Source organism: Drosophila takahashii, chromosome 3L (genome assembly GCF_030179915.1).
Source record: "Drosophila takahashii strain IR98-3 E-12201 chromosome 3L, DtakHiC1v2, whole genome shotgun sequence".
NCBI classification, from domain to species: domain Eukaryota; kingdom Metazoa; phylum Arthropoda; class Insecta; order Diptera; family Drosophilidae; genus Drosophila; species Drosophila takahashii.
In genome coordinates this window covers 12,728,938-12,751,334 of record NC_091680.1, presented here as the reverse complement: position 1 = coordinate 12,751,334, position 22,397 = coordinate 12,728,938, and the positions used below count along the sequence as shown (strand labels likewise).

Below are 22,397 nucleotides of genomic sequence, written 5' to 3'. Positions count from 1 at the left end.
TATTTTTAAAGCCTAAATGCCATTAAATATTTTAAATTTTCCCAAATACATTTTTTTTATGTTCAAAGTTGGGGATTTCTCTCCGTGTACCCCCACCCACTCACATAAAATACAATATACCGGAGTCGCCATATATTGTTGTTGTCGCTTGTGATGTTCCTGTAGTTGTTATTGTTGGTCACGCATGGTGTTCCTGTCGCTTGCTGTTTTTATTGCCCGGGCTTCCTGCCGTTCGCTTGTTTCATAATTAATATCCTTTCACACATTATTATAACGGAAATGAGTGGGGATATTTTTATTTTATTTTTGCACACACACATACACACACTTTTCCCATTTTATTTTTACGAATATCTGCCCGTGTATGTATGTCCTGCGGTCGGGCAGCAGGAGCTTGTTAAGCATTTTATGCGTTTGGTTTTTCATAAATTTCATTCCGACACAACCCAAACAAGAAGTGTGTAATTAAAAGCTCATGAAAAGTGATTAAAAAGTGAGTTGCGGCTACGCCCGGCGCCATATATTAAATGTTTTCGCCTCCTCCCCCCATAAAGTTGTCAAAACAATGCCAAACAAAAAAGCAAACTGAGCCATAAAAAATGAAAAATAAAATATTGCAATTTCCAAACAGCTGATGCTGAGGTCAGCGAGGCCAGCTTGACTTTAAGGTACCCTGAAAGTATTTAGGGAAACATTGGATATTCTATAAAATCATTAAAGTCAGGCGTTCCACAGTCGATTTTGTTTGACGAACATGTTCGGTTCAATTCAATGTTCGTGGCAGGAGCGTAACCAGAGGGGGTTTTTGGGTATTAACCCTCTTTTTTCAGGTGAAAGCCTATGAAAATATAGATTTAAAAATTGGGCAACACAAAATTTGATCTTAAAAACCCCCTCAACAATAACCTAGCTACGCCTCTGTCTTAGTTAGTAAGTGTTCGCGTTCGTCGTTTTGTTCGTCAGAAACGATTTTATCTTGGCTGTGTTTGTGCGAACCAGCTCGACAGTGGATGGGCAATGTTCGCCCGAACATTCTGTTGAGAAAAATTTCCGCGCAGACAACACGTGGCGCAATGTCGAAACAGTTTTTAACTGAATTCATATTTTGCCTGCAAAATGAGCCCGCTCTGTGGCAGGCAAACAGTGAGGCGTACAAGAACAAGAGTATGCGGAACAAAGGATGGGAAATGCTATTGCATAAACTACAAGAAAATGATCCAGAAGCGACCATCGATACGGTGAAGAAAAAAGTGAATTCGCTGCGTGCGACTTACAGACGCGAGTCGAAAAAAATAAAAAGAAGCGAAAAATCGGGTGACATTTATCAGCCAAGCATCTGGTACTTCAAGGAATTGAGTTTCCTGGATGAAATCAACACTTTCGATGAGGATGACGGCCCAGAAATTGAAATGGTAAGTATTTTCAATATTAAAACCATTGTTTATTGTCAGCAAATAAATAATATTAATTAATAATTAAATAAATATAATTAAAATTTATCGAAAATTTGTTTTCTAGGCAAAGGCGGCGCCTAAACGCAAACATGATGAAGACAAAAAGGCAGTGGCAAACTTGGAAAATTTGACCACGAAAAAAACTAGAGATGACGCCGACATATTCGCAGAAGGATGGGCGGTGATGTTCCGGCAGTTGTCCGAGGAGCAGCAGCTGTATGCAAAAAAAGGAATTGACGAGATCCTTTTGCAAGGCCGCTTGAATATGCTGACATATCATGCTGTGTCACGCATTGGAATAAAATAAAATAGGTCACGTACGATTTAAATTAAAATTGAAATTAAAACAATATTTTCTAAAACTAATATACGACATGAGCAGTTTTATTTTATATTTCTGAGGAGAAATACAAGCTAAAAACAAGAAAGGAAGCTACCTTCGGCCAGCCGAAGCTTATATACCCTTGTAGATAAAAGAATACTCACTCGGTGCAGTTCCAGGGATTCCAGATTCAGCGTTTCGATTTATTTCAATTTTGTTTTTAAGTAGTCAAGAATCAAAACGCCTACTTCCTACAAAGTTACAATGAATTTTCTTATATTTGTTTGGGAGCCTTAAGATATAGTGGTCCGATCCGGCTGGCTCCGACATATGTACTACCTGCAATAGAAAGAAGACCTTCGGGAAAGTTTCATCGCGATAGCTTTAAAACTGAGAGACTAGTTCGCATAGAAACGGACAGACGGACAGACGGACAGACGGACAGACGGACAGACGGACAGACGGACATGGCTAGATAGACTCGGCTATTGGTGCTGATCAAGAATATATATACTTTATGTGGTCGGAAACGTCTCCTTCACTGCGTTGCAAACATCTGACTGAAATTATAATACCCTCTACAAGGGTATAATGAAAAGGGCAAATGAAATTCCTGTTCGACCAACAATTCTTTGAACAAATTTGACCGCTTTAATCAGATCATTTGATCTGCTCTCTGAACTAATCACGAAAACTCAATGCCATCTTGTAAACCCATTTATGGACTTTTCTCATGGATACCAAACTGGTTTCCCCAATTTCCGTCAATCAAGAAAACAAGCAAAGCATTTTAACGCGAATTGGGCTCTAACAAATGACTACCAATCAACTAACAGGTTTGGATAAAATTCGGATTTACAAGGGCGGTTGATTCTTATTACGAAAAGAAGGGGCAAATGTTACATGGGAAAAAAAGAAACGAATAAACCTTATGTCAGGCAGTTTTAGTTTATTCCCTTTAGTTCGAGAACACATATTTAAAATGTCCTTAAAACCTGAGCGGTTCGAGTGATTGATCTCCTGGCCCGTCCATTTACCGCAACCGCAACATTTCCTAGAGTTTCGCCTAGCATTTTAGGCTGACTCATATTCCTGGGACTGTGACGCATTTCGTTGGGTGGAAGGACTCTGGGTGGCCGGTATTTAAGGATTAACATTTAAGAACATATTTATGGTATGCATAAAGATATTTAAAGTGTCCTGCTGCTGCTGGCAGGCTTTTCGGGCGATAACCGGCTTACACGCATGTCCCTGCCAAGGATGACGCATGACTTAATGCCACGGATTTTGTGTGGGGCCAGGATGGGGAGTTCTTACTGCGGTCTCTGGACTCCGGACTACGGACTCTTGGCTCTGGTTCCGAGTGCCGGATACGGGGCCTGTGACAGAACTATCGCACATGCAGGCCCAGGCCCACGAAACGGAACGCATGAGTGGCATTCCCGCGTCATTTCCATACGCGACCACTTCGCCCGATTCGCGTGTTGCGTGCAATTTGCGTGTAATTCTTGAAAATTCAGGAGGAGGTGGTTAAGGAAAATGGGTGCTGACGACGGTGGTATGCTGGTATGGGGTGTTTTTCAACTGCAGCAGTGTCCTTTCGACGTGCGTGTGTGTGTGTCATCGCTACGCGCGGCACATAAATCATAAGCAACAACGCAAACTGCGTCGCTGCAAACAAACAGAGGCAGCGGCAAGGAAAAGCTGAAAAAAGGAGTTGTGGAACTTTCACGGACTCTCATATTCTACCATAAAATACCCTTTACATTGACTTTCTTAAATTCACAATAATAAAACAAGGTTGAACTTGTATTACTTCAAGTCCCTTAAAAAGGACCAACGAGAAATTCGACGCTAATTTAAATATTTTTATTAAATTTATTGTGTATCTTTTTTGATTTTTTGGTACAAGAAAAAATATTTATTGGTTATTAATTTTACTTAATATTACAATATTTTCCTGCCATATTACCAAAATGTATATAATTTTTTAACAAATATATCATTTAAGAAAACAAAAAGTTTAACCATAAACTTAGGTATTGTATCTCAGTATTCCCTTTTTGCTAAACGAACAAAGGGTATGAAAAAAGGACTCCAAAGTGAATTGCGTAATTTATGCTGCGCAGGACTCGCAAGGAAGTGGCCGAGCAAAGGGGCGGGGTGGGAAGCCCGGAAGGAAGGAAGCGAACACGGACGCACCGTGCCAGGGATGACTGTACCACCGGCAGAGCTTGCAGTTTTCCACCGAAATGGAACTCCCATCGGGAAAATGGCTATTCGAAGTTTCAGCTGCGACGCAATAAGGAAAACTGCGATTGTCTTTCGCTCCAAAGCAACCCTCCTTCAGAACAGAATCCCAACGCTTTGTACTTCCCCCTGTAATCCAGCTTTGAATTCAATCAAAGGAGGGTGAAAATCCGAGGAAACTGCGCAGTGCGTCAAGGAAACTCCAGGACGAAGCCCAAAGCGGAAAGTTGCCGTGGAAATCCTGAGAAGTTACATATGTTGCGGCTGAGTTCAAGAGCTGATCTTAATCATAAAGCCTTTAAAGCAACAACCAGTCCTGCAGCAACAATTTTGGTTATCAGGGAGTTCGGCTTATAAAAATAATATAACTCAAGGCAGTGGCGGATATAGGATTGTATTGTGGGGGTGATATCAGAACAATTGTTTTGTTGCATTTTATTTGAATACCACAATACCTGGTGTGTTGGGAATTTAACTAGCAAAAATTAAATGCAATAATCTCTTGTAATACATTTAATCCTTCTCCCTTAACTTTCTTAAACGAAATAAATGAGTAAAAAAATGTTGAACAATAAACATTTTTTAAATTTCCCAACATTAAATGCAAAGAGCACAACAAATAAAACTTTAAGAAATGGGAAGTTTTTTACCTACATAAAGCTAAAAGCATCTCAAATAAGTGCCTTGGTTACTTACTTCGTTACCTACACATTTCCCATTACTTACTCCGGCCCAGTTTAGCCCCATCCATTCCAGTCCAATCCGAGCCGATCCAATAGAGACCTCCCCTCGGTTGCGTTTTATTTTCACATTTTGCTGGGGTCGTTCTGACGCACACAATAGTGACAGGTCGGTCAGTGGAAAATATGAATACCACTTGAGCATGTTAACCCCAAAAGGCGTTTATAAAACTGTCCAAGGCTATTAATATCAAAATTCCGCACACAGAGCAACCGCCTCGGGCGGCAACTGCGCAGTGTTTTGGTTTTGGTCGGCACGGAGTCGGGGCGAAAAAAATTGAACAGGACACTGACACGGACACCCAACTAGCGAAGTCCTGGTCAGCCCATGAAGCGCAACGAACGGACGGACAGGCAGACGTACGGACAGACGGGCGGCAGATGAATTCACGGACGGACAGGCCGAAAGAGAGTGGCATGTTTGGCGTCCATGAGGCGGAAATTAAAGCGCCTGGCAACTGGGCGTACGAAGGGGTCCTTGGACAGTGGACGGAGGATTATCAACAGGCAAACACACTCACACACCCGCGCAGATACCTAATAAAAACAGGGGAGAAGGCAGGATTTTGTACTTCGGCTAGAAGATACCCGCTGATGGAGTTTATTCGTCGAATTAAAAGTTATAGAACAATAATACATGAACATGATTTAATAAATTTAAGATGTATAACATATTGGCTGATATTATTGCAAAAAAAAAACAACAAATATTTAAATAGATTACCAATTCTGTGAATATTGTAGGATTCAAAAATTGCATAATTATTTTAGCTCTTATAAACTATACAATATTTTATATAACCTTTATGCCTACGAGTACTGGGTATGAGTATATCCTTGGTCAACACGACCACCGGCTGCGGGTAACTCCGTGTTGTCGGGCGGAAGGCTTTTGTTGGATGAAGCTAAATGCCGGGCCCCCGCCGCCATGTGTCCATTGTTATTTATGATTAAAAGCGCAAGGACTCGCCGGTGGGCGTCCTCCATTGCTCCCCCACATATTTACATGCGGACCTCCTCCCTTCCGAAGCCCGTTTGTGTATGCTAAACATAACGCTGCATGTGTCCATACATGTCCATCACTTAATCACGCCACATACAACCTTTTTCCTCAGACTCCCTTCTCAGATCGCGAAGGATATACTGACAACTCTTGGAAAAATAAACATTTGCCAGTTCTGAGTTACTCTACGATTTTGATTTTATTTTTAAAAGGTACTTGTAATAAATAACTTGTATTTAAATAAATAATATATTATTTTAAGTTATTTATTTATTTATATTTATATCTTCACACTAAGTGGTTAAATGAAAGGCAAAGTAGCAAGTAAAAATCTATTACTACAACAAGAACGGACTTAAAATGAAAATGGAATAGTAGCCAATGTTTCGTGTTGGATCCACATTCACAAATGTTAAATGTTTATTTTAGTGTATGTCAGTTCATCCTTTGTCAGTGAATCCCTTCTGTTTTGTATGATTCCACCTCTGCACGCTTTTCGAAAATCTTTGGGATCTTAACTTAACCCCGCCTGTCAGCCAAAGCTGAGTCCTTTTCTCGCCCGCTCACTGAATAATATGCAAATGGGTTAATTTTTATTTATTTTCTTTGGGCATTCCTTTTGCATTTCAAGCGGCTCGCTCGGATGATTCACTTTATATGATGGTAGGGTCCGCATCAGCAGAATTTATGATGCAATCGCCTTACGCATTCCGGTTTTGGTCCTGCGGCTGGGGCTGGGGGAAACAGGACTTGGCAGGTATCCTGCCGCGTATCCTTGGCTTCAAGATTTCCCATTATTATGATCTCTTGCTTCGGCTCCTTTGGTCCCTGTGAGTGTTTTTTATTATACCTGGAATTCCTGATGACGAAGGGTATATAGAGCTGGTAAAAATTAGAACTTACTGATAATTTATATTAATTTATTCCCGATGGTACTTCTATTGCTAATATCTCATTTTTAATAAACTTAAACATCAATATATTTTCAATGAGTACAGCGAGTACCAGGTATCTCCTAGTTGTGACCTTTGAATAGAGGGTTCTTTCTTGTTTGGCTTTTTTTATTTGCAGCAGCAGAAGCAGCAGTTGCCAGGCGGCATCTGGGTTGTCCTGCATGTCCTTCCGCCATTAAGGGTGGTTGTTCCGCCACAGGCGGTTAGTTAGGCTTTGTTCCCTGCCCGCCGAATGGACAAAGCATTTTATTTGAGCTTTTTATTTTGCTCAATTCCCTTTTTTTATGCGCCGCATTGCCGGCTCAACTCCTTTTTCCAGTGTCTTTGTGCGAGTGTGTGGCCTTTGTCCTTTGTTTGCGAAATGTGTGTCAGTGCGTCAGTCGGTTGCCAGGCACTTGGTTCGACTATTTCCGGTTTCAATATGCGCACTGCCTTTGCCTCTGCCTTTGTCATTGTCCTTGCCGAATGGCAGTGGTACAGTAGGTACAAGTCCTTCAGCCCGCTTCCTCTTCCACTTCCAGTTCCAGTTCCATATCCAGTTTTATTATCCCTTTCATTGGCACAAATTAGAAGTGCCCCTTTGCCGTTGGCTACATGTTATTAACTTTTGCTATGCCTTGTCGACTTGTCGACAAAAAGGTGTCAGCGTTGTGGGGTCCTGATTTACGACCACAATATGTACACATATACAAAAGACGCACTAGGCGAGCATAAATGAATACATTGGAAGGATCGGTCGTCACTGCCCTGCCTCCACCCATCAAATTGACAGCTGGTGAATGAGTCCTTGCGATGACTCCAAAATCCTGGAAATACCAGGGAGTGTAATGAGCTGGAAAACTACTTTGCCTGTACAGAGGGAACATATGAATAAAAGGTAATACTTTCAGAATAACAAAAAGCTGAAAAACAAAAGGACAGTGGGTAACTTACCGGTGGGGCGAGATCTTATTTTTGCGGTTCTCGAAAACATCAAACCAGTTGGGTTAATGGAACTCGAGATGTTGCAAGAACTTGACGTGAAGATCGCATTTTTGCGTAGAAGGTAAAATCTTTTTTTCTTTGCTGGTTTTTTGTATGGTATGTTGTTTATGGATTAATTTTATTATTGTTAGAATATATTAATTAAACGTAATAATCGTTTTAAATATTTTATAATATCCCCAATCAACCATCTGGCTATCCTGTATTCCCATGATCTTTTGATGCAGAAGATTGCCGAGAGAAATTCCAATTAGCCCGAATTCGGAGTTACCAATCGATAAAGCCAAACCGAGCGGTGATAATTCCCGCTTTCTTCGTGTCAATTCGAGCTGATCAGAAACGGAGAAAGAGAATGAGCAAAATCAGAATCGAAAATCAGTCAACTAGACGAGATCACTTAATCAGCTGGGGTCCCAAGAGATTGGAAATGGTGCAGAGCGGGGCATTAGATGGGGACCTCGAAATTGGAGCACATCGATCCATTGCCGATCCGATCTTTATGCGAGAGCGATTTCATGCACGACAGCCTGCGATCGGAGTGCGATGAAAAGAAACTATTGAGCTGGGGATATGGTATCTGGGGTCTGGGGATCGGAGTTGATTGCCTCGACTGCTCCACTGTCCGACTGCCCTCAGCTCCCTCTGATCCCTCCGATGGTCAGGGGCTGGCAATTGCCAGCATGCCATCAATTAAAGTAATTTAAAGGAATCAGCCACGAAGGCAACAGCTCAGCAGCAGCAGCAGAGGCAGAGGCAACATTGTAGATAATGCGCGAACCGGCTAAAGAACCAATGCCCGTAACTAGATCCATAAGCTGAAAATCAATCAGGCGGAAAGCCAGGCGGCCCGAGAAAACAACAAAATAACACAGAGCGGTGCGGCAGAAGCCTATTAGAAGACAAGCGATGGCCCAAGGCGAAAACAACAAGCAACAATCAAGAATCAAGAATCGAGTATAACAGCAACGAAACTTAAAATTGGATGAACTAGAAAGAAAAAACAGTAGCCACGAAATCGATTGAAGAGCTAAAGACTTGGCGATTGGAGCGCTCGAGTTTGGGCTCGATTTCGATGACGGGTGACGAAGATGTTGTTGATGATGATGATGGCCGTTGACGATGCACAGTGGGTCATATTGAAGTTGAGAGACGATACAAAATAAAGGAATATAATCATTTTTCGAAGCTCTGTCTATCTCCTAACAAAATAAATATTACCAAATATCCAAAAGTATTTTAAAAATGTAAAACGTAAAGTTTAGTTTTCACATTCAACATGATTTATGAATTCCAGTGGTTTTCATTAGACTAGTAAATTCAATTTTAATTATATTTATAATTTTAAAATATAAATTACTATTTTGTTTGTTTTAAAATAGTTTTCTTTATTTTATAAAATTTGTTATTCTCATAGAAACACTTCTTTTTACTTGTAAATGCATTTCTCTCATTCTGAGTGAGTAATAATACCCACTGTGCATAATGACGCAGCCTTTGCTGCAAGGCATTTACTTAACAATAGCTGCAGCACCGTCAGTTAAAAAAAAAAACAAGAGCAAAAGTCATCATTAACAAACAGTAGCCGAAAGAGAGAAAGAGTCGGGGCTAAAAAAGCGTTTGTGGAAGTGGTTGGGTCTTGGATTTTGGTTTTTGATTTTGGTTTTTGGGTTATGGGTTTCGGGTCTTGAGACCTGACTACGAATCAATAGACAGACACGATTAGAGTGGATAAGCGTGTCTGTCGGCTATAAAAGTGTAATATCTGTAACTCATTAATGACAGCAATTTTGGGCCACAGCCGATACTCGTAGAAGCACACCGTGAGTCTTTCGTCTTGCGAGCCCAGCTGGACCCAAAATTATTATGCTAAACTCCGAGTGTAAATCCGTGGGCAGCGAGACAAAGCCAGCTCTCGCTTTTGCCTGGTTTGCTGGTTCCAATCAACTGCCACTTAACTAAATGACTCTGCGTCTTGCCGGCCGAAGGTGAAGACGAATCCGAGTCCGAGGAGCCGGACAAAAGACCAGACGCAGACTCAAGACCCAGACTCACAGCCAGACTCGTTGAACTGGGCCCAAAAGAAAAAGAACTTGTGCCGGTGTGAGTGCCCACCGATTTTATCACGAATGACTGATGAATATGCCATTAAAGATATACGAGTACGAGTACGGGTATGAGTATGAGTACGAGTCAAAAGGCAGTTCTCGAAGCTCGATTCTTGATTCTCGATTCTTCAGGCAGGCAGTCAAACAGCAGAAGCAGATAAATGACCAGCTGACCGAAATGAAACTGATGTGTTATTGGTTCTTGGTCGGTTTCTGTTGTGGGTTCCTTCGGTACGCCCCGTAATTGCGGACCCCGTGGGGTTTTTCGAAGGCCCTGGAAATGGAAATCTCTTCAATCTGCTGGAGGAACCCGTCTCGATTTGTGATTGTGCTGTTTTCCGTTTTTGTTTCTGTTTGTGTCGTGCAAGGTGAGGTTGTTTGCTTTTCCTGACCGCAAGCAAATACAGTAAGAACAATCTTAGGATGAGAGATGTGTTCACCTAAGAGAAATGAAATATTAATGCTACTGATAGCTAGGAAAAAATTATAAAACACTTTTTATCTTAAAGATTTTAAATATATTTTGATAAAAGGAAATAAATTAATTTAATTTATCTAAAATTTTGAGAAATAAATACCAAATAAAATGATTTAAGAGTTGACCCATCTAGATTTATTTATATAAATGATTTTTATTAGGAGTTTTCAAGCTACGTAACTTATGTATGTTTTTCTGAAGTAGGGCATCGCATCTGCATCTGAATCTACTCGTAAATCACTCGAAAAGTGAACTTAATATCGGGGCAACCGCAGACGAGCCTCACCCCTTGGTCAGTTTATGATTGCTACACTAATCACAGCCGACTTCGATGGGTCTCCCTATAAACATACATATATGGATGCACTCGGCAGGCGGATGGGTGTGTAACTGGCTACCGTGCTTGCGGTGCACCGCTATTGTCTATCAGCCCGACTTTGGCTTTTCTTCGGCTTGGGCCAACGCCTCCATTTACGAGCCACCTCGCCCCCAATCCGAATTTTCGGTTTTATTGTCTTGCCTTTGGGACCCGAGGGCCTCAAAAGTTAGAGTGTGCCATTAATTGTTTGGGCTCTTCGTTTGGACGGAGGCAACTTTCCAAAATTTTGGTTAGTTTTTTCTTTGATAAATGCTCAGCTCTGAAATATTAATTACACTTGTGTTCGGGTGTTGAATTTGCTCGGCGGCTATTTCCCGAAAATTTATTGAAAACAAACACAAGACGCGACTCTCCCTTTTCCATGAGATTTATGCCATTGTTTTTATGTGCTTTTGGGTACAGTCGCCGCGAAGTTGGGTTGCATAAGTGGAGTTATCCATTAGGTCTGACTCCAGTTAGCACAGCTTTTCCGCCGGCTGACAGTTGATGCATTGCCTCCAACTGGCAACCACTTATCATAATTTTTCCTAGTTTAAGATAGTGCGCAAAACTTAAGAGCTTCTTTGCCAATTCGGTTTATTATTTAACGGCTTACGAGATAAGGTAATTTTCTAGTTAAGAGCTCGATATCATAGACCAAATCTCGAGGAACAATTCAGTTTCAATTTATCTTATTTCATATCTCATTTTCAAATCCGGGCCAGAAGCACTCCATAATCGTTGACATCATCTCATGACTAACTCACTCGTTTGTGTTTATAGATCAAATCCAATTCCCCAACTTCGACGGCAGACCAATAATGACTTAACTTATGCAATAAACGCACAAAGCCGCAGCTCATGAATCATTTATCAGTCAACGGTTATCAGTATAGTTCAAGTTTCGAATTCAGGCCTTGAGTTAAAAAGTAATTTTACTGCTCTGTCAGCTTCACGTTTCCATTTCCACCACTCCCATCGGACCGTCCTAATCAATTCGGGAGGTTGGGGGCCAAGTTAATAAAATTTCATTCATTTTGTGGCAGATTGTTGGCAGGAAGAGGCTACAGTGGGAGAAATTACCCATGAACGTGGCTTCAACTGGCACAGAAACACACAGAACGCTAAGAAGCCTCCCTGTTTTTCGCTCAGTGCTCTAGTTGGCAGCATACAAAATGTTTATTAATGCTAATGAATGTCTCTCGGCCAGCTGCTGTCCTCTCATCTCATCATTCGCATCCGTTTCAGTACACTGGGAAAATAATTGGGATTACAATTAAATATCTAATTATTAAATTAATTTATAAATTAATAATAATGAATAATTAAATAGGATATAAATAAAGAGTTTATCGCTTGACTTTATCACAACATTCTTTTCAATTCGCAGTTCTTATTTGTGAACGGATTCTTTGACAAATATTAAAATTATTAGCCAAATATTGTATTGTATATAATATTTTTTTGTGCTTTTATTTTATATATATTTTATATTTTTTTCTAAATGTATTCTTTTTATTTCAAGCATATTCGATTGATTTCTGCACTTTTTCCAGTGCCTCTGTTGTTGTATCTGTATCTGTCCTTGTATCTGTGGACTCGCATTTCGTTCATTTGGCTGGCTTCGTCAATCAAAAGTTTCATAAGCTTCAATGATGAAAGCACTCCGTTGGGGGCCGTTGTCCACTGCCGATGATGCTGGTCCTGCCCCCTGTTGCCAAGGTCCTTGGTCCTTGCATTGGTCAATTACTGAAACAGGCTCGGAGGGAAATGGGATGGGGATGGGGCCTCATCGAGTATGCAGTCAAGTGTAAATGAGCAAAATATCACACTGAATTGCAGAAAATATGCCTCGAGCTGCAAATGAATTGATCTCCTTGGGGGTGGAAAACGTATAATTCCCGATTATGCGTACTTCAATCGAATGCAAAGTAACGTTTTCAATTTGAACGCCTGCCGCACAACTCTTGACTGCTGACTAATTCAGCCGCTCCCCCATTGTTTTCCTGCTTGCCCCCACACTTGCCACACTTTCCACGTTTTCCATGTTTAATTATAAGTTCAATGCAGAATGTTGCCGCCCCCCAAAACCCAAAACTCTGCCAGGGAATCAGCTCCTGTCTGTCAGTCAGTCAGGCAGTCAGCCTGTCCTGGAAAAAGAGCGTCCGCCTCCAGGGAAATTTACGCAAACTGCCGTGCTAAAACATTGTGTCAATAATACGTAAAAATTTAAATAAAATCAATGGGAAAATATGCCATCTTTTGAACCCTTAAAAATTAAACAAATTTTATTATAAAAATACTTAAAATTTCTCCTTATTATTTATAATTGAATAGAATAATAATCTTGCTAAATGATTTTATGTTCTACCTTTAAATATACAATTAAAAAAATTGAAAAAAAAATTTTTAAATTCAAAAGATTTTTTAAATTAATTTTTTTGAAGGAAGTTTTTTTTTAAGATTTTAATGACTTTTCCATGAAGTCAGGCCCACTGCCACTTAGAGATGTCTCCGTGCCCCACTCCTCATCAGCCCTCCACCACCATCTTCCCACATCCTTTGAAGCTCATTCCGAACGAGGAGGAAATTTGAGGAGAAGCCGAGGATCTGGAGGGCTGGAGGCTGCCACGTTGACTGGCAAGTGTTTCGTCTAAATTGAATATTGATTATGAAAATAATAAGCAAAAATTGCGTAACTTTCCGCCTGGGCATGACAACAGCAGCAGCAGCAGGAGCAGAAGAGGTGGAAGTGAATTGGGGAGGTACAATAGAAGCGAACGCCAGCTTCCGACTTCCTTGAGGGGAGGGGGAAGGAGGAAGGGGGAAATGGGTGTGGGACGAGAGGCGATGCTCAAGTGTCCATTGATTGACTGCCAACATGGCGTATACGTAATAAGAGCGTTTTTGTTTTTTTCGGCGTGGGCGGGGCTAATCAAAGAGTGTTAATTTACCCAAAGGACTTGCCGGGAACAACACTTTCGAAGCAGAGAAATAAACAGTGCCAGAAAATCGATTAATGAATTAAACTTTTTAATATAAATTTGTTTATGAAAATTCTGAGAATCATTAAAAACCTTAAAGATACTTTCTAAAACCCTTAAAAATAATAATTTATATTTTAAATTGAATAGGCAACTAGAAAAGTTATTGTTTGAAGATAGTATACTGAGAAACAGATCAGTAAGTCCCAAGCAATAATAAATATTTTGAAGAAATATATAACTGAGTTCATTTTTCCTCTGTGTACTATCTATTCCCCTTCTTTAGGCCTCATTATTGTACTCATTCGGCTTTGTATTCGTGTTGGACGAATCTCATTTCGGGGCGTGCCAAATTGACGTTTCGTCTCCGGCATAATTTCGTGATGAAAAACTAATTTGAGCCCGACTCCCCACCCCACCCATTTTGCCTTTTCGCCGAGAAGGCGACAGCTGCTTGGAGTCCCGAGTCCCGAATCCCACTCCTTCGGTTGGTTATTAATAAATTAAGCAATTAAATGCGCCGGACGCTTTGTTTGTTTAATGAAAATCTAATAAATCGCTTCCGTGTCCGAGGAACTACTGCCGAACAAATGCGCTCTAGCCCCAGTCACGTGCGTAGTGCATAACTCTCGGTCCCGATTTGTCGACGCCCCGCCCGTTGGCCTCCTTTACCGCCTGGGACACTTAACTTTGATGTTATGGCCCCGGACATCTGTGGCCCAAGTTGATATGCAAATGGCTAATTAGCAGTGCGGCCGCGGAGGTGGAAGGGGTTCAGGTGGATTTTAATGAGTTATCTAGTTGGAGTGAACGGCAGATGGCTCCTTTATCGATTATAGATTAAGTGTTCCCCGTTCTTCGTTTTTTGGTTCCACTTGAAAAGGATTTACGAGTTATTAGCAACAACTTCATATTCGTTCTGTAGAATGAATACGAAATGCGGTCTAAGTGTTTCCCATTCCCCAGAGCCACTTAAAAAGCATTTACAAGTTATTTGCTATCATTTCGTATTTATTTCGTAAAGCAATTAGATTACAAAAGTAAATTTAGAATTCTATATTTATAAATAACATAATAATATCATTATTTCAAATGGTATTTTTTCCAGTTTATATGACATTTTTTTAGTCGATAATTTTGTAACGAAAATAACCTTTGTCTGAAACCCAACCTATTAAGTAATAAATTTCCTAAAATTTATTAAGAAACTTTTACAGATTTCTCCGCTTGGCCAAGTTGACAAATTGATATTAACAACCATCGACGGATCTCGTCAAATATTTCAGGAGGATGTCTCGGGGCATCCAACTTTTTATGGGTCGTGCAATGCTAATGGGCTTATGTGGGTGCTAAAAGCGACTCATCCCGGTTAATAGGCCATCCGAATAAGGATAATTAGATGACTGGTCCCGAGCCTGGTCCTTGTCCTTGTCCCTGTCCTCAAACAGTTTAATCGTCTTGAGTTTAACTCGACAAATAACCCGAGGCCAAGTGCCATAAAGCTTGCGTTGGGTGTCGTCTTACGTCTTTCGTCATGTTATTTATATTTTTTACAACATTTAAATTGCTGCGAGCTAATTTCGAAATTGCCGACGTGGCAACCCAAAAATCCAGCTGCAGGGGATGGGTTCGTCGTAAAAATCTCCTCATACGAATTTCCTATGTAATTTTTAGGGGAATCGACGCATCGAGGAGAAGAAAGTCAATAAAACTTTAAAATAATTTCTACTCAATTTTAAATGGGGAAACTCTAGAAGGCAAAGTGCAGGGGAATCCGGGAGGGAACTAAGATTTTCGAGGTCTCAATTACCAGGGAAAGATATGGAATATGGGGATTCGAAAGGGAAGGGGAGCCGGCGTTTTAATGAGCGCGCCGCAGGGGAACAATTAAAAAAGCGTAACGTGATCAAAATTTCAAATGTCTTTTTGGTCCTTGACGTCTCTGTCGCCTCTTAGGCTTTTGGCCATGAAATTAGGCAAAGTGCTGTGGCAAAAAAGGAAAACGCGGAGCCCATAAAAAGAGAAAAACTGCTCCGAACATCAAGTTCGTAAAATTTTAATGAGTTTCATTTGGTTTTTCTCGGCTTTTAATGTTTCTCGCCATAGCCATCGCCCTCGCTTGTTTTTCCTACGCTTTCCTTCGCTCCTTCTGTGAAATGATGCGAAAAAATGTTAATGTAAATTTATATACGATTTAATAATTTATGAGCACCATCTGTCTGCTATTAAATCTGTTCTATCCTTTCTTTCCAACAGAGACCTTTTGATTGTTTTGGGTGACTTTAATCTCCCAAATATCTCTTGGTCTCTTCCCACTGACTCACTTGTCGCTACTCCTTTATCCGCCCATGATTTTGTGGATGGCCTTTTAGAATTATCGTTACAGCAAGTAAGCTTTATACGAAATTCATTAAATAGACAATTAGATCTTGTCTTTGTTTTAGATCCGCATGAAGTCACTGTAGCTAGAATTGACGCACTTGTTGTACCTGAAGACCAATATCATCCAACTTTGGAATTGACAATTGGCCTCCCCTGTACTGATACCCTTTCTCCTTTAGTTCCTCAAACTAAAAGGAGATGCTTTCGTAAATGTGACTATAATAAACTAAACTACATGATTTCTCAATATAATTGGACTGATTTGTACAATTGCATGGATATTGACAGTGCAATTGAACTTTTCTATAGCGTTTTAAACACTTTCTTTGACGAATGCGTACCTGACAGTCTTCCTCCGAAGCTAAACAGGCCTCCTTGGTTCAACAATGAGCTTCAAAGACTTAAAAATCTTAAATCCAACACTTATAAAAAGTATAAAAAAACGGGAAAGCCATCTGATTTTGCGAAATATGTTGTGGCTCGTTCAGATTTTAATGTTCTCAACAGTCATTGCTATTCCATGTATTTAAATCGATGTAAATTCGAGTTTTCAAATGATCCGAAGCAGTTTTATAACTTCGTTAATGCCAAGCGTAAGTCTTTGGCATTGCCTTCATCGGTACGTTTAAACTCAAAAGAGGCATCGTCGGATTCTGAAATTGCGGACTTATTTGCCGAGTTTTTCCAAACTACTTATAGTTCGGCTGCTTGGTCAAACCCTACCTACCCTAACCACTTAAATAGGGCTAATTGTATTTTTACCCCTGTAATTACCGAAAGTTCTCTTTTAAAGGATTTAGCAACAACAACGCCAACGTATTCTCCCGGTCCTGATGGACTCCCTGGGAGTGTGCTTAAGTTTTGTGCTTCAACCATTTGTAAACCGATTCTTAAACTTTTTCATTTGTCTATTTCATCATCAGTTTTTCCAACTATCTGGAAGGACTCTTTCATTATTCCACTCCACAAAAAGGGTGCGAAGGCGGATGCCCAGAATTATAGAGGCATTTCTAAATTGTCGGCAATTCCTAAAGCATTTGAATGTATTATTACTTCTCATTTGCAGCACTTATGTTCCTCGCTAATATCACCGTGTCAGCATGGTTTTGTTAAGCGAAGATCGACCACCACCAACCTTCTTGAACTATCATCTATTGTAATAAATGGATATAAGAATAACATGCAGACTGACGTCATATATACAGATTTTAGTAAGGCCTTTGACTCTGTTAACCACTCTCTCCTTTTATTCAAATTAGATCAGCTTGGGTTCCCATGTAATCTATTAACTTGGATTTCAAGTTACTTGAATGGTAGGACTCAGAGGGTTATATTTAAGAGCGCTGTTTCTAAAATGATCAACGTGACATCTGGAGTTCCTCAAGGTAGTCATTTAGGCCCTTTGCTGTTTACTTTGTTTATTAACGATCTTCCCTCTATCGTAGCTCATTCTCGTGTACTAATGTACGCTGACGATGTTAAGCTTTGTTTATCATATAAAGATGTAAGGTCCGGTTTCAACTTACAGTCAGATATTGATTGTTTTCAGGGATGGTGTGAGTACAACCTTTTAAATCTGAACTGCCTTAAATGCAACGTTATGACTTTTTACAGGGGCACTCCTACGTTTGTTAGTTATTCTCTTCAAAATACACCACTCGACCGTATATATTCAATTAACGATTTAGGTGTTCTTCTCGACCCAAAACTTAAATTTGATTGCCACATAATGGCCACTGTCAATAAAGCTATGAGTGTTTTTGGGTTTATAAAGCGTTGGTCAAAGGAATTTGATGACCCTTATACAACCAGATTATTATTTACCTCCCTTGTCCGTCCTATTTTGGAATATTGTTCTTCAGTTTGGAGTCCACAATATCAAGTGCACATCGACCGTATTGAGTCGGTGCAAAAAAAATTTCTTCTTTTTGCCCTTCGTAGTTTGAACTGGGATCAAAACGTAAGGCTACCTTCCTACCAGAGTAGATTACTATTGCTTAATTTACCTACACTTGAAAACCGTAGAATAATGCTTGGTACTATTTTTATGCAAAATCTTATAAGAGGTGATATTGATTCCGTAGAACTGGTAAACCGTTTAACTTTTAATGTTCCCGTTAGACTAACACGAAATTATTACCCTCTTAATTTGCCTCGATGTACATCAAATTTTACTCTGCATGAGCCTTTTCGTGTTCTATGTAAAAATTATAACAATCTTTATCATTTAATTTGCACTTCAACATCTATCCCCGTATTAAAAACTAAAATTTTATCTCATTTGCTTCAATCTTAGTTGTAGTATTTGGTTTCATGTCTTTTCCTCGCGAACTCGCATTTTTGCCCTAATTGATAAAGGGTCCCGCGCGTAACAAGCACGTGCTTGGTATCGTTGGGCCACTTGTTTGTACTGCTCGTAGTGCATCAACGTCCATCATATATAATATAATGCGTTGAACAAGGAATAAATGCGCTTATAAATAAATAAATAAAGTCGTAGCACAATTCAAGCACCACGCAATGAAATATATAATTTTTTAGGGAAAGGAGGTTAGGTACAAATTATATTTCTTAAACGGCACATTTATTAATGGTTATTAATCTGAATTAATTTATTATGATTAATTTTCCAAGCTTAAAACTGACTTATCATATATTTATACTCCTTCAAGGATGTAATCCCCATAAATGAACAAGAAATCGAATCGCAGTTAACACTCTTTCAAGCTTTCAAGCCCGACTACTTGCCACCCCCCTGGGCAATTAGGGGTTAAGGGGTTATGTAGTAATTTGTTGTACGTGGATAATGAAAGTCGAGTAGCATCGAGGGGCGGGACTCCGCCCTCGTCAAATGTCAAGTGCATAATTAGCATCCGACTTTCGCTGGAAAATGCCCAAATGTCGGTGCGAATGGAACGACTCCGAGAGGAAAAGCAGCAGGGAATGGCATAAAGTGAGGTAATGGGTCGGGGAATGGGTATGGTGTTGTGTTGATGTCACTAAATACAATGGGAATATGGGACAATGGACCGATGGGAGCCGGGGATCCGACGGACCTTTTGACCAGAGCTGCCAACACACAATGACAGAGGGTTGGGGTTCGGGTTCGAGTTCGAGTCCGAGTCCGACAAATAGACCAAAACCCCTGGCCAAAGTGAACAGCAACAACGACCAGCGACAAAGACAAAAGGTTAATTACAACAATGCCAACAGCAACAATAACAATGGCAATCATGAAATGATCAAATTAATAAAGAGCAGCAAACAATCGAGAAAACGGACCAGAGTCGCAATGCCAAAGGGGGTGATTAGAGCACGGCGGCGGGGAGGGAGGGGGAAAAGTGTATGGGAAAATTGCAGTGGAAAAATTACAGCACAAAATGGAAACAAATTTTCGCCAAAGTTGGCAATAGAGATGGCAATTATGAATAATAATCTAACATCAACATCTATTTCGATTAGGTTTTCAGCACTTTTTACTTTTTTAATTTCGATTAACGATTAAATTATTTAGTGAATTTAATATATACTAATATTTTGTTATACTTTTTGTTATATAATAATAATTTTATAGAAATATAAAAAAATATAAAAATATACATTCACATAGCCAACTGTGCAGCTGCATATCTTTAGGACACTCAAATCGAAACCGTCAGGAAATCCACTAAAGTCCCATCCCTAAACAGTGGCAACTGCATGGAAATGGAAACAAACATAAATGTAATTTATTTGCGTGTAATAAACCACAAAACAAAACTCGAGTATCTGAGTGGCAGTCCCATCCCTGTCCCCAGCCCGCAAAAGCACCGCACCACACCATATACCATATACCATCCTATCATATCCCATCCACCCCGTTTCAATTTCGGACAGCTGCTCTATCCGTAGCCTGTAGCTCGGCCCGGAAAATGCGGTAGTCGAGTGGAAAAAATAATAACAAAAACATTTGATTGTGAAAATTAAAAAGATGATTTCTCACACGCGCTCCCTGTCGTTGGCAGCGGCGTCATCATCATGAAAATCATCATCGCTGATGGGTTCGGGGATGACTGCGGCAATCGCTGATGATGATGGCGGTGGCACAGTGGGACCGGGAGGAATGCAAGCGAAAATACAGGAATTCGTTATGCATTTATATGGTGTACCTATGCCAAGTTTTGGCTATATTCAATTATTATTTTAAATCAGAAGAAACACAAAAACATTATAAAAAAAATCATGGAAGTTACCAATACATCTTGACATTAATTAATTTTCTTGAAATAAAATCAAATGGTCACACTTCCAAAAGAACAATGTGCCCAGCTGCGTTAGAAAAGCAAGCTCATATAAGTTTCAAGAATTCCTCTCAACCATATTAAATTTGTAAAACTAAAAACACGTTATAAATAAATAATTCCATTGAAGTCTTAGAATTTCAGAGATACCCCAAACAGCTTGCCAATATTTTCGCATGCCATATCCCACGGTAATTGCAATCCGATCCGAGTGGTCTCTGTGCAGCAGCCGAGGCAAACGCAAACATGCAGGGAGCGGCGTTGCGATGGCGACGGCGACGACGTTGCATGTTGACAGATAAACACAAACAACATTTGGGATGAATAGGTAACGGCCGTGGCAACGGTAACGGCAATCCCGGCGAGCACCCCATTAATGCTTATTACACAACAACAGACGTCCGTGCCCGGGCCCGTGATTGCGTGCCAGTCCCCGTCTCCTTTGACGGAATCCGGGATGTTTCTGCCAGGGATCTCAGCTAGGTAGTCCTTCCAGGTACCGGGAGTCCTTCGCTCCTTGGGCGCTTCAAGTGTCGAGAGCGTGTCGAGCGAGTTCTTGTTTACCGCTGTTGCAATTGTTTTCGCCGTCATTATTATCGCTGCGCTGCGTTGTTCTACCATACCATCCATACCATAACGTAGCGAACTCCCCTCCACATGGCCATAGCCATCCGGGGACGGTCCTCGCGTGGTCCTCGTCCTCATATTCATCGCCATACCCCCACTCGTCATCCTCGTCCTGTTGAGCGCTCAAGTGCTGTGGCAAATTCGTTTTGAACGCCACTCCAGGCGCCCGTCCGGATACGTGAGGGCATCCTTCTGCACTTGGAAAAAAACAAAAATTCAATTAAATTTAATGCCCTCGATATTGGCAAATATCCGATGGCTCTTAAAGTATCGCAAACCTGCCCTTTAAATGTTCAAAATCTTCGAAAAATAAGTAAAGAAAGTAGCATGTATAAAATTAATTTTTGTAGATAATAAACTTCATGGTGATATTTGTAACAATAAACATAAACGTTAAAACTGTCTTCTTAAATACATTTTTTTTTTGTGTTATTTTATTAATTTTACAACATAATAATGAAAATCTTAGAATAGACTTTCATAAGAAGCTTTAACTTATTTTAATACTGTAATAAAACTAACATTATTAGTTTCTTGTGTGTATAAAAAATGTTAATAATAATTTAGAGATTATTATGCTCTTTTTTTCTAAAATCATTTTTATATATAATAATTATATATTTATATTTTTTAGAGTGCACTCTTCACCCCTCGTCACTCCGGTCCACCCTGCATTGTTCGGCTTGCATGTTGATTACACTTACTCCTGCTAACATGCGCCCTGTCTCACACAAGCTGGCGAACTATGCGCTTTCAAGCACTTAAGAACAGAGCAGAGTTGCAGCGAAGATTGGTGGGTGGGGGTGGGAAGGTGAGCCAAGGGGTGGCTGGCTGGGGCAGAAGGAAAACCAGGCGGGAGCCTTGAGCGAAGCGTGGAAATGGCAATGCAATTTGTCCCGTGTAGTCTCGTGTCCTTCGGCTGCAGTTGCCTGCACTCGAGTCCTTATCTTATGGGATTACATTAAAATGTCTTCGGGACGCTTGGTGAAGAATCTGAATTGGTGGGCGTGGATGGGCGGGGGTGGTGCATGTTCCTCGTCAATCTTCATTTTGGCCCCACAACTGTTTGCCGACAACACCGCAGCTTGTATTTCAATTCGAGCAATGGCCATCTGGGATTAGAGCTGCCAGTGCTGCCCAAGCTAGCAGTTGGCATATTAAGTATACGTTCGAAAAGGTTCCATCAATCTGGATCGAGTTACTCGGAAACTATACCAACTTATGTAAAATAAATTATACCTTATTCAAAATGTAAAAAGCCGTATTTATTCATTTCAAATAAAACGATAGAAATCGAAGTTACAAATTCTAATAAAAATAAAATAATCTATTTCTTATAAAAAATTCAAAACAAATTAGTACCAAATAATGTTACTAAAATATCTCTAGCATTTAAACCGTATGTAATTCTAACTTCTAACTACTCGGAGGTTTGGGCCTCTCCATCCCCACAAAAACACGCCAGTTCAATATTACC

The 22,397-nt window shown here is 40.3% G+C and overlaps 1 protein-coding gene across 1 annotated transcript; it reads left to right on the top strand.

Moving 5' to 3' along the window:
- Positions 1 to 1,048: 1,048 nt before the first annotated feature.
- Positions 1,049 to 1,820, top strand: LOC108059067 (uncharacterized). Its single transcript, XM_017144105.3, has 2 exons — positions 1,049 to 1,412; positions 1,519 to 1,820. The coding sequence occupies exons 1-2, from the start codon at positions 1,074 to 1,076 to the stop codon at positions 1,759 to 1,761; spliced, it is 582 nt and encodes a 193-aa protein (XP_016999594.2). The 5' UTR covers positions 1,049 to 1,073; the 3' UTR covers positions 1,762 to 1,820.
- Positions 1,821 to 22,397: the final 20,577 nt, after the last annotated feature.